Below are 12,307 nucleotides of genomic sequence, written 5' to 3'. Positions count from 1 at the left end.
GACCTTCCAACCAATGAAAACTATTTCTCCAGAGTAGAATTTCAAGATTTGCCGATGACATCAAACCTGGAGATGTGGCAATCAGGGTTGTTGTCATGGGTGACTTCAACTTCCCTAATATTGATTGGAACCTCCTTAGTGCAAATCGTTTGGATGGAGCAGTTTTTGTCAGGTGTGTCCAGGAAGGTTTCCTGACTCAATATGTAGATAGGCCGACTAGAGGGGAGGCTATGTTGGACTTGGTGCTTGGCAACGAACCAGGCCAGGTGGCAGATCTCTCGGTGGGAGAACATTTCGGTGATGGTGATCACAACTCCCTGACCTTTACTATAGTCATGGAGAGGGACAGGAGCAGACGGGATGGGAAAATATTTAATTGGGGGAGGGGGAATTACAATGCTATTAGGCAGGAACTGGGGAGCATAAATTGGGAACAGATGTTCTCAGGGAAATGCATGACAGAAATGTGGAGGTTGTTTAGGGAGCACTTGCTGCGACTGCTGGATAGGTTTGTCCCGATGAGGCAGGGAAGGGATGGTAGGGTGAAGGAACCTTGGATGACAAGAGATGTGGAACAGCTAGTCAAGAGGAAGAAGGAAGCTTACTTAAGGTTGAGGAAGCAAGGATCAGACAGGGCTCTAGAGGGTTACAAGGTAGCCAGGAAGGAACTGAAGAATGGACTTAGGAGAGCTAGAAGGGGACATGAAAAAGTCTTGGCGGGTAGGATTAAGGAAAATCCCAAGGCGTTCGACACTTATGTGAGGAACAAGAGGATGGCCAGAGTGAGGGTAGGGCCGATCAGGGATAGTGGAGGGAACTTGTGCCTGGAGTCGGAGGAGGTAGGGGAGGTCCTAAATGAATACTTTGCTTCAGTATTCACTAGTGAGATGGACCTGGTCGTTTGTGAGGACAGCGTGGAACAGGCTGATATGCTCGAACAGGTTGAGGTTAAGAGGGAGGATGTGCTGGAAATTTTGAATGATATGAGGACAGATAAGTCCCCGGGGCCAGACGGGATATACCCAAGGATATTACGGGAAGCGAGGGAAGAGATTGCTGCGCCTTTGGCGATGATCTTTGTGTCTTCACTGTCCACTGGAGTAGTACCGGATGATTGGAGGGTGGCCAATGTTGTTCCTTTGTTCAAGAAAGGGAATAGGGATAACCCTGGGAATTATAGACCAGTCAGTCTTACGTCGGTCGTGGGCAAATTATTGGAGAGGATTCTGAGAGACAGGATTTATGATTATTTGGAAAAGCATGGTTTGATTAGAAACAGTCAGCATGGCTTTGTGAGGGGCAGGTCATGCCTCACAAGCCTTACTGAATTCTTTGAAGATGTGACAAAACACATTGATGAAGGAAGAGCAGTGGATGTGGTGTATATGGATTTAAGCAAGGCGTTTGATAAGGTTCCGCATGGTAGGCTCATTCAGAAAGTAAGGAGGCATGGGATTCAGGGAAAGTTGGCTGCCTGGATACAAAATTGGCTGGCCCATAGAAGTCAGAGGGTGGTAGTAGATGGAAAGTATTCAGCATGGAGCTCGGTGACCAGTGGTGTTCCACAGGGATCTGTTCTGGGACCTCTGCTCTTTGTGATTTTTATAAATGACTTGGATGAGGAAGTGGAAGGCTGGGTTAGCAAGTTTGCCGATGACACGAAGGTTGCTGGAGTTGTGGATAGTGTGGAAGGCTGTTGTAGCTTGCAACGGGACATTGACAGGATGCAGAGCTGGGCTGAGAAGTTGCAGATAGAGTTCAACCTGGAAAAGTGTGAAGTGATTCATTTTAGAAGGTCGAATTTGAATGCGGAATACAGGCTTAAAGACAGGATTCTTGGTAGTGTGGAGGAACAGAGGGATCTTGGGGTCCGTGTCCATAGATCGCTCAAAGTTGCCACCCAAGTTGATAGGGTTGTTAAGAAGGCGTATGGTGTGTTGGCTTTCATTAACAGGGGGATTGAGTTTAAGAGCCGCGAGGTTATGCTGCAGCTCTATAAGACTCTGGCTCGACCACACTTGGAATATTGTGGAAGCTTTAGAGAGGGTGCAGAGGAGATTTACCAGGATGCTGCCTGGACTGGAGGGCATGTCCTACGAAGAGAGATTGAGGGAGCTAGGGCTTTTCTCATTGGAGCGAAGAAGGATGAGAGGTGACTTGATAGAGGTGTACAAGATGATGAGAGGTATAGATAGAGTGGATAGCCAGAGACTTTTTCCCAGGGTGGAAAGGGCTATCACCAGGGGGCATAATTTTAAGGTGATTGGAGGAAGGTTTCGGGGAGATGTCAGAGGTAGGTTCTTTACACAGAGAGTGGTGGGTGCGTGGAATGCACTGCCAGCGGTGGTAGTAGAAGCAGATACATTAGGGGCATTTACGCGACTCTTGGATCGGTACATGGATGATAGTAGAATGAAGGGTCGGTAGTTAGTTTGATCTTAGAGTAGGTTAAAGGTTCAGCACAACATCGTGGGCCGAAGGGCCTGTACTGTGCTGTACTGTTCTATGTTCTATGATACGAATTGCCTGCAACAGGACATAGACAGGCTAGCAGAATGGGCAGACTGGTGGCAGATGGAATTTAATCCTGACAAATGTGAGGTGATGCATTTTGGCAGAAGGAATAGGGAGAGGCAATATATAGTTAATGGCACAGTTCTAGAGTGTGCAGGAACAGAGGGACCTGGGGGTGCATGTGCATCGATCTTTGAAGGTGGTAGGACATACTGAGAGAGAGTGGTTAGTAAAGCATGTGGGATCTTGGGCTTCATAAATAGAAGTATTGAATACAAAAGCAGGGAAGTTCTGCTGAACCTTTATAGAGATCTGATTAGGCCCCGACTGGAGTATTGCATCCAGTTCTGGTCACCACACTTTAGGAAGGATAGGAGGGTCATTGAGAGGATGCAGAGGAGATTTACCAGAATGGTTCCAGGGATAGAGGATTTTAGTTACAAGGTTCGGTTGGAAAAGCTGGGTTTGTTCTCCTGAGAACAAAGGAGATTGAAGGGAGATTTAATAGAAGTGTGCAAGATTATGACAGGCTTAGATAAGTTAGACAAGGAAAAACTGTTCCCACTAACAAATGGTACAAGGACTAGGGGACACAGATTGAAGGTTTTGGGCAAGAGATGCAGGGGGAATATGAGGAAGAACTGAAACTCGCTGCCCACCAGGGTGGTGGAAGCGGAGATGATCAATAATTTCAAACGGAAATTGGATGGACACTTGAGGGAAATAAACCTGCAGGGCTACAGGGATGGAGCAGGGGAGTGGGACTGACTGGCTTGCTCCATGAAGAACCAACAAGGACTCAATGTGATGTCAATGGCTCCATTACTCTATGATCTACACCTCCATTAAATGTCCTCTTAACCTTCTCCGCTCGAAGGAGAACAATCCCAGCTTCACCAGTCTCTCCGCATAACTGAACTCCTTCATCCCCGGTACCATTCTGGTAAATCTAGTTCTTGGCCGGTTAATGCTTTAGACAGGGGTCAGTACTCTGTTGTAGAAGGTGAGGCAGGAGCCTGTACGGCTCCGTGAGGTGGGAACGCGTACAAACCCACCAGTACAGGAAACAAAAACAGGAAATGCTGGAATCACTCAGCAGGTCTGGCAGCATCTGTGGAAAGAGAAGCAGAGTTAACGTTTCGGGTCAGTGACCCTTCTTCGGAACTGACAAATATTAGAAAAGTCACAGATTATAAGCAAGTGAGGTGGGGGTGGGGCAAGAGATAACAAAGGAGAAGGTGCAGATTGGACCAGGCCACACCGTGACCAAACCAGTACAGGAGATGTGTACAGCAGCTCACCAACACGGTGAAGACCCACACTGTGGGATGGGAATGAGCAGCGCTGGACAGGACAGGAGTATGTCCTGTGTGCGGGGCAAGATGTTTGTGTGCACACTGTGGGAGAAGCTGCCCGAGTGTCAGAGACAGGTAAAGGAGCCTCCATAATGTCGAAGGGGGCAGAACAGCTGTGAATCTTGTCCGGCAGCATGAGGTGGGAAAGGTGTCACCAGGCCCTCGTCCTGGCTTTCGTTCCTGCCTTTCTACCACTCACGGCCTCTCATTCAGAGTCTGTGAGATGTGTATGGGAGTACGCGAGGTGTGGGGATGGCCTTATGTGTGGGAGCCCCCCGCCTCTGTCCGTCCCTCTATCTCTCTGTCCCTCTGCCTCTCTCCGTCCCTCTGCCCCTCTCCCTACCCCTGCCCCTCTCCATCCCCCTGTCTCTCTCCAGTCCCCCTGCCTCTCTCCGTCCCCCTGTCCCTCTCCGTCCCCCTGTCCCTCTCCGTCCCTCTGTCCCTCTCCGTCCCCCTGTCTCTCTCCGTCCACCTGCCCCTCTCCGTCCCCGTGCCTCTCTCCGTCCTACTTCCCCTCGTATCCTTGCCTCTCTCACCATCCCCCGCCTCTCTTCGTCCTCGTCTCTCTCACCATCCCCCGCCTCTCTCCGTCCTCGTCTCTCTCACCATCCCCCGCCTCTCTCCGTCCTCATCTCTCTCACCATCCCCCGCCTCTCTCCGTCCTCGTCTCTTTCTCCATCCCCCTGCCTCTCTCCTTCCTCATCTCTCTCTCCATCCCCCGCCTCTCTCCTTCCTCATCTCTCTCTCCGTCCCCCTGCCTCTGTCCATCCCTCTCTCTCTCCGTCCCCCTGGCCCTCTCCGTCCCCCTGCCTCTCTCCGTCCCCGTACCTCTCTCCGTCCCACTGCCCCTCGTGTCCTCGTCTTTCTCACCGGCCCCCTGCCTCTCTTCGTCCTCATCTCTCTCTCCATCCCCCTGCCTCCGTCCTCCTGCTTCTCTCCGTCCTCCTGCCCCTCGTTGTCCTCCTGCCCCTCTCTGTCCTCCTCTCTCTCCATCCCCATGCCCCTCCCCGTCCTCCTGCCCCTCCCCATCCTCCTCTCTCTCCATTCTCCTGCCCCTCTCTGTCCTCCTCTCACTCCATCCTCTTGCCCCTCTCCGTCCTCCTGCCTCTCTTCGTCCTACTCTCTCTCCGTCCTGCTTCTCTCCATTCTCCTCTCTCTCTCCGTCCCCCTGCCTCTCTCCGGCCCTCTCCGCCCATCTGTCCCTCCACTCCCTCTACTCCCTCCAACCCTCTCTGCCTCTCTCTGTCCTTTGCTCTCTCCATCTTGCTATCTTGCTTTGCTACCTCCTATTGTACCTGATATCTTCCTCTTTTTGATAGGGTGAACAAGGAATTCCTGGGATTCCTGGACAGACGGGTCCTCCCGGTCCAATGGTAAGTAAAGAACGCAGACTTTCACTATTACCCCATCGGCTAGTCGAACATCCCAACCTGTCCCGATTACAGAGAGAGGATTAATACCAGCACCGAGCTCAGTGACCCCCTGCGATAGCACCGAGCTCAGCGACCCCCCCCGATAGCACCGAGCTCAGCGACCCCCCCCGATAGCACCGAGCTCAGCGACCCCCCCCGATAGCACCGGGCTCAGTGACCCCCTGCGATAGCACCGAGCTCAGCGACCCCCCCCCGATAGCACCGAGCTCAGTGAATTCCCCCCTCCCGATAGCACCGAGCTCAGTGAATTCCCCCCACCGATAGCACCGAGCTCAGTGAATTCCCCCCTCCCGATAGCACCGAGCTCAGTGAATTCGCCCCCCCCGATAGCACCGAGCTCAGTGAATTCGCCCCCCCCGATAGCACCGAGCTCAGTGAATACCCCCCCCGATAGCACCGAGCTCAGTGACCCCCCCCCGATAGCACCGAGCTCAGTGACCCCCCCATAGCACCGAGCTCAGTGAATTCCCCCCCCGATAGCACCGAGCTCAGTGACCCCCCCCCGATAGCACCGAGCTCAGTGAATTCCCCCCCCCCAATAGCACCGAGCTCAGTGAATTCGCTCCCCCCGATAGCACCGAGCTCAGTGAATTCCCCCCCCCGATAGCACCGAGCTCAGTGACCCCCCCCCCCGATAGCACCGAGCTCAGTGACCCCCCCCGATAGCACCGAGCTCAGTGACCCCCCCCAATAGCACCGAGCTCAGTGACCCCCCCCATAGCACCGAGCTCAGTGAATTCCCCCCCGATAGCACCAAGCTCAGTGAATTCCCCCCCCCCCGATAGCACCGAGCTCAGTGATCCCCCCCGATAGCACCGAGCTCAGTGCCCCCCCCCCCCGATAGCACCGAGCTCAGTGAATTCCCCCCCCATAGCACCGAGCTCAGTGAATTCCCCCCCCGATAGCACCGAGCTCAGTGACCCCCCCCCCGATAGCACCGAGCTCAGTGACCCCCCCCCCCCGATAGCACCGAGCTCAGTGAATTCCCCCCCCGCCGATTGCACCGAGCTCAGTGAATTCCCCCCCCCGGATAGCACCGAGCTCAGTGACCCCCTCCCCCCCGATAGCACCGAGCTCAGTGAATTTCGCCCCCCACGCGATAGCACCGAGCTCAGTGACCCCCCCCCGACAGCACAGAGCTCAGTCACCCCCCCCCCCCGATAGCACCGAGCTCAGTGACCCCCCCCCGATAGCACCGAGCTCAGTGACCCCCCCCCCGATAGCACCGAGCTCAGTGAATTTCGCCCCCCACGCGATAACACCGAGCTCAATGACCCCCCCCCCGACAGCACCGAGCTCAGTGACCCCCCCCCGATAGCACCGAGCTCAGTGACCACCCCCCCACCGATAGCACCGAGCTCAGTGACCCCCCCGCCGATATCACCGAGATCAGTGAATATCGCCCCCCCGATATCACCGAGCTCAGTGAATATCCCCCCCCCCCGATAGCACCGAGCTCAGTGAATCTCGCCACCCCCAATAGCACCGAGCTCAGTGACCCCCCCCCCGATATCACCGAGCTCAGTGAATTTCGCCACCCCCGATAGCACCGAGCTCAGTGACCCCCCCCCCCCGATAACACCGAGCTCAGTGAATATCTCCCTCCCTCGATAGCACCGAGCTCAGTGAATTTCGCCACCCCCGATAGCACCGAGCTCAGTGACCCCCCCCCCCGATAACACCGAGCTCAGTGAATATCTCCCCCCCCCGATAGCACCGAGCTCAGTGAATTCCCCCCCCCGACAGCACCGAGCTCAGTGACCCCCCCCATAGCACCGAGCTCAGTGACCCCCCCCCCGATAGCACCGAGCTCAGTGACCCCCCTCCCATAGCACCGAGCTCAGTGACCCCCCCCGATAGCACCGAGCTCAGTGACCCCCCCCCATAGCACCGAGCTCAGTGACCCCCCCTCGATAACACCAAGCTCAGCTACCCCCCCCCCCCCCACCCCCCGATAGCACCAAGCTCAGTAAATTCCCCGGTATCTCGGTGTCTCTGGGCAATTTCCTGATACCTTGATCTATTTGGGCTGTTTCCCAGTATCTCGGTCTCTCTGGGACGGCTTCCGGTATCTCAGTCCGTCTGGGCAGTTTGCCAATATCTCGGTCTGTCTGGGATGGTTTCTGGTATCTCGGTCTGTCTGGGATGGTTTCCGGTATCTCGCTCTGTCTGGGATGGTTTCTGGTATCGCGGTCTGTCTGGGTTGGTTTCCGGTATCTCGGTCTCTCTGGGATGGTTTCCGTTATCTCGGTCTGTCTGGGTCGGTTTCCGGTATCTCGGTCTCTCTGGGATGGTTTCCGGTATCTCTGTCTGTCTGGGATGGTTTCCGGTATCTCGGTCTCTCTGGGATGGTTTCCGGTATCTCTGTCTGTCTGGGATGGTTTCCGGTATCTCGGTCTCTCTGGGATGGTTTCCGGTATCTTGGTCTCTCTGGGTTGGTTTCCGGTATTTCGATCTGCCTGGGATGGTTTCCGGTAACTCGGTCTTTCTGGGATGGTTTCCGGTATCTCGGTCTCTCTGGGATGGTTTCCGGTATCTCGGTCTCTCTGGGTTGGTTTCCGGTATTTCGATCTGTCTGGGATGGCTTCCGGTATCTCGGTCTTTCTGGGATGGCTTCCGGTATCTCAGTCTTTCTGGGATGGCTTCCGGTATCTCGGTCTTTCTGGGATGGCTTCCGGTATCTCGGTCTCTCTGGGATGGTTTCCGGTATCTCGGTCTGTCTGGAATGGTTTCCGGTCTATCAGTCTGTCTGGAATAGTTTCCAGAATGTCGGTCTGTATGGAATGGTTTCCGGTATCTCGGTCTCTCTGGGATTGTTTCCAGAATCTGTGTCTTTCCGGGATGGTTTCCAGAATCTCGGTCTGTCTGGGATGGTTTCCGGTATCTCGATCTGTCTGGGATGGTTTCCGTTATCTCGATCTGTCTGGTATGGTTTCCGGTATCTCGATCTGTCTGGGATGGTTTCTGGTATTTCAGTCTCTCTGGGATGGTTTCCGGTATCTTGGTCTCTCTGGGATGGTTTCTGGTATCTCGGTCTGTCTGGGGTTGTTTCCGGTATCTCGATCTGTCTGGGATGGTTTCCGATATCTCGATCTGTCTGGGATGGTTTCTGGTATCTCGGTCTTTCTGGGATGGTTTCCGATATCTCTGTCTTTTTATGATGGTTTTCCGGTATCTCGGGATTTCTGGAATGGTTTCCGATATCACGGTCTGTCTGGGATGGTTTCCGGTATCTCGGTTTGTCTGGGATGGTTTCCAGTATCTCGGTCTGTCTGGGATGGTTTCCAGTATCTCGGTCTGTCTGGGATGCTTTCCGGTATCTCGGTCTGTCTGGGATTGTTTCCAGTATCTCTGTCTGTCTGGGATGGTTTCCAGTATCTCTGTCTGTCTGGGATGCTTTCCGGTATCACGGTCTGTCTGGGATGCTTTCCGGTATCTCGGTCTGTCTGGGGTGGTTTCCAGTATCTCTGTCTTTCTGGGATGCTTTCCGGTATCATGGTCTGTCTGGGATAGTTTCCAGTATCTCGGTCTGTCTGGGATGGTTTCCAGTATCTCGGTCTGTCTGGGATGGTTTCCGGTATCTCTGTCTTTCTGGGATGCTTTCCGGTATCACGGTCTGTCTGGGATGCTTTCCAGTATCTCGGTCTGTCTGGGATGCTTTCCGGTATCACGGTCTGTCTGGGATGGTTTCCAGAATCTCGGCCTGTCTGGGATGGTTTCCGGTGTCTCGGTCCGTCTGGGATAGTTTCCGATATCTCGGTCTGTCTGGAACTGTTTCCGATATCTCAGTCTGTCTGGAATAGTTTCCAGAATCTCGGTCTGTCTGGAATAGTTTCCGTTATCTCGGTCTGCCTGGGATAGTTTCCAGACTCTTGGTCTGTCTGGGATGGTTTCCAGAATCTCGGCCTGTCTGGGATGGTTTCCGGTGTCTCGGTCCGTCTGGGATAGTTTCCGGTATCTCGGTCTGTCTGGGATGGTTTCCGGTATCTCGGTCTGTCTGGGATGGTTTCCGGTATCTCGATCTGTCTGGGATCGTTTCCGTTATCTCGATCTGTCTGGGATGGTTTCCGGTATCTCGGTCTCTCTGGGATGGTTTCCGGTATCTTGGTCTGTCTGGGATGGTTTCCGGTATCTCGGTCTGTCTGGGATAGTTTCCGGTATCTCGGTCTGTCTGGGATGGTTTCTGGTATTTCAGTCTCTCTGGGATAGTTTCCTGTATCTCGGCGGATCTGGATTATCTCATTGTGACGTGTCCCATACTGTTGCCTCGTGATGTTAACCCTACTCCTCTTTGACTTCACTTGCCTTTAGGGCCCCCCTGGTTTACCTGGCTTGAAGGGAGACGGCGGTGCTAAGGGAGAGAAGGTAAGACTTCCCAGTCATATCTGCTACGTTCCCAATGGATTCTGTTTGTCGGCAGGGCTGTTGGTGGGGCATCGCCATCCTCTTTGTGTTAACACTGGAGCCTAGAACCATGGACCTTCCACTGTGGCTGTTAGGATCCCTGCTGTCTGAGGATTGGTCATGGATCTGGAGGTACCAGCAGCAGAAAGCCATCTGATTGGATGGCCATTGTTACTGACGCAGACACGGTGGGTCAAATGGCCTCCTATGAGCTCTAAATGTCTCTGTGTCTATGGGACGAGCTGGAGGAGTTAGTATGATTCCCCCGTGAGGGCCAGGCTGAAAGTTCAGAACCATGCAATTCTCCTGCCTCTGATCCGACTGGATGTGTGCAGATCGCCCTGTCATACTGATGTGACAAATTCCGCATGTGATCAACGATAATTTCCATTTACACAGCATCATGAAACAACCCAAGATCCTTCACAGGAGCATTAAGCAGGAGACGGGCGTGGTGGTAATGTCATTAGACTAGTAATCCAGGACCCAGGCTAATGTCCTGGGGTCACGGGTTCAAATCGCACTATGGCAGCTGGTAGAATTTAAGTTCCATTAATTAATAAAAATCTGGCAGTCATGGTGCCATGAAACTATCATTGATTGTTGTAAAAACCCATCTGGTTCACTAATGCCCTTTAGGGAAGGAAACCTGCCATCCTGACCCAGTCTGGCTTACATGTGACTCCAGACCCACAGCAATGTGGTTGACTCTTAACTGCCCACTGAAATGGCCTAGCAAGCCACCCAGTTGTCAAGGGCAATTAGAGATGGGCGACAAATGCTGGCCTTGCCAGCAGCACCCACATCCCAGGGAAAAAAAGGGTGGATTAGGGTCAGGTCAGAGGTTAAAATGCCAGAAATCTGAGACAGGAATCGAACCCATCCGCTCCTGGTTTTAACAGAGGAGGGATGAGGGGCGACCAATCCACTCGCGAGACGAGGGTTAGTCATTGAAATGTTATAATGAGGCTGTGCGCCTTCATTTTAACAGTTAGTCCGTCTTTAACCCAAGGCGGGCGAGTTTCCCAGGCCTCGGGATACTCAGCAGCTTAAAGGCACTAACAGTGGCTGAATCCATGAGGTAAGTGCCTTTACAGCACTGCTTGTGGGCCGAGCGGAGCAGGAGTGTCACCTCCAGGTCCAACGAACTACCCAGTAAACCCATCCTTATGATCCAGACCCCCCTCCCCCCCCCAACCACATCCCTTTCCTGCCACGCAATCCAGACCACTCTCTGTGATCTCTCTCACTATCTTGATACCTGCTTTGTCCCTGTGGAGCAGGCTTCCATTCCGAAAGGCGTCATGACAGGCCCACTGCACAGAACTTATCTTCAGGATAAAGTCCAAGCCTAAATTACCACTGAGTAACATTTAGGCCTCCTTTCTTGTGTGGGCCCTGTATCTGGACCTCTCTCCCTGTGTGGGCCCTGTATCTGGGACTCTTTCCCTGTGTGGGCCCTGTATCTGGGCCTCCTTCCCTGTGTGGACCCTGTTTCTGGGTCTCCCTCCCTGTGTGGGCCCTGTATCTGGGCATCCCCTCACCACTGTGTGGGACCTGTATCTGGGCCGCCAGCCCTGTGTTGGCCCTGTATCTGGGCCTCCCCCCACCACTGTGTAGGCCCTGTATCTGGGCCTCCCCCCCACCTCTGTGTGGGCCCTGTATCTGGGCCTCCCTCTCTGTGTGAGCCCTGTATCTGGGCCTCCCTCCCTGTGTGAGCCCTGTATCTGGGCCTCAGTCTCTGTGTGGGCCCTGTATCTGGGCCTCCCTCCCTGTGTGGGGCCCTGTATCTGGGTCTCAGTCACTGTGTGGGCCCTGTATCTGGGTCTCAGTCTCTGTGTGGGCCCTGTATCTGGGTCTGAGTCACTGTGTGGGCCCTGTATCTGGGCTTCCCTCCCTGTCTGGGCCCTGTATCTGGCTCAGTCCCTGTGCTGGCCCTGTATCTGGGTCTGAGTCACTGTGTGCGCCCTGTATCTGGGTCTCAGTCTCTGTGCGGGCCCTGTATCTGGGTCTTAGCCTCTGTGTGGGCCCTGTATCTGTGTCTCAGTCTCTGTGCGGGCCCTGTATCTGGGTCTCAGTCTCTGTGTGGGCCCTGTATCTGTGTCTCAGTCTCTGTGCGGGCCCTGTATCTGTGTCTCAGTCTCTGTGCAGGCCCTGTATCTGGGTCTCAGTCTCTGTGTGGGCCCTGTATCTGTGTCTCAGTCTCTGTGCGGGCCCTGTATCTGGGTCTCAGTCTCTGTGTGGGCCCTGTATCTGGCTCTCAGTCCCTGTGCTGGCCTTGTATCTGGGTCTCAGTCTCTGTGCGGGCCCTGTATCTGTGTCTCAGTCTCTGTGCGGGCCCTGTATCTGGGTCTCAGTCTCTGTGTGGGCCCTGTATCTGGGTCTCAGTCTCTGTGCGGGCCCTGTATCTGGGGCTGAGTCACTGTTGTGGGCCCTGTATCTGGGTCTCAGTCTCTGTGCGGGCCTTGTATCTGGGTCTGAGTCACTGTGTGGGCCCTTTATCTGGGTCTCCGTCTCTGTGCGGGCCCTGTATCTGGGTCTGAGTCACGGTGTGTGCCCTGTATCTAGGTCTCAGTCTCTGTGCGGGCCCTGTCTCTGGGT

General features: G+C 54.2%; 1 protein-coding gene across 1 annotated transcript in view; it reads left to right on the top strand.

Annotated features, from left to right (window-relative positions):
• LOC137345808 (collagen alpha-2(XI) chain-like) overlaps nt 1–12,307 on the top strand; it is a 730,020-nt gene that overhangs the window by 696,383 nt on the left and 21,330 nt on the right. Inside the window, exons 59-60 of the mRNA XM_068009057.1 lie at nt 5,189–5,242; nt 9,614–9,667. Of these exons, the coding sequence (XP_067865158.1) occupies nt 5,189–5,242; nt 9,614–9,667 (108 nt within the window). The remainder of the gene's footprint in view (nt 1–5,188; nt 5,243–9,613; nt 9,668–12,307) is intronic.

The sequence above is a fragment of the Heterodontus francisci genome, chromosome 29 (assembly GCF_036365525.1).
Source record: "Heterodontus francisci isolate sHetFra1 chromosome 29, sHetFra1.hap1, whole genome shotgun sequence".
In the NCBI taxonomy this organism is placed as follows: Eukaryota; Metazoa; Chordata; class Chondrichthyes; order Heterodontiformes; family Heterodontidae; genus Heterodontus; species Heterodontus francisci.
Note: the sequence above shows the minus strand (reverse complement) of the source record. Positions and strands in the feature narration are given on the sequence as shown.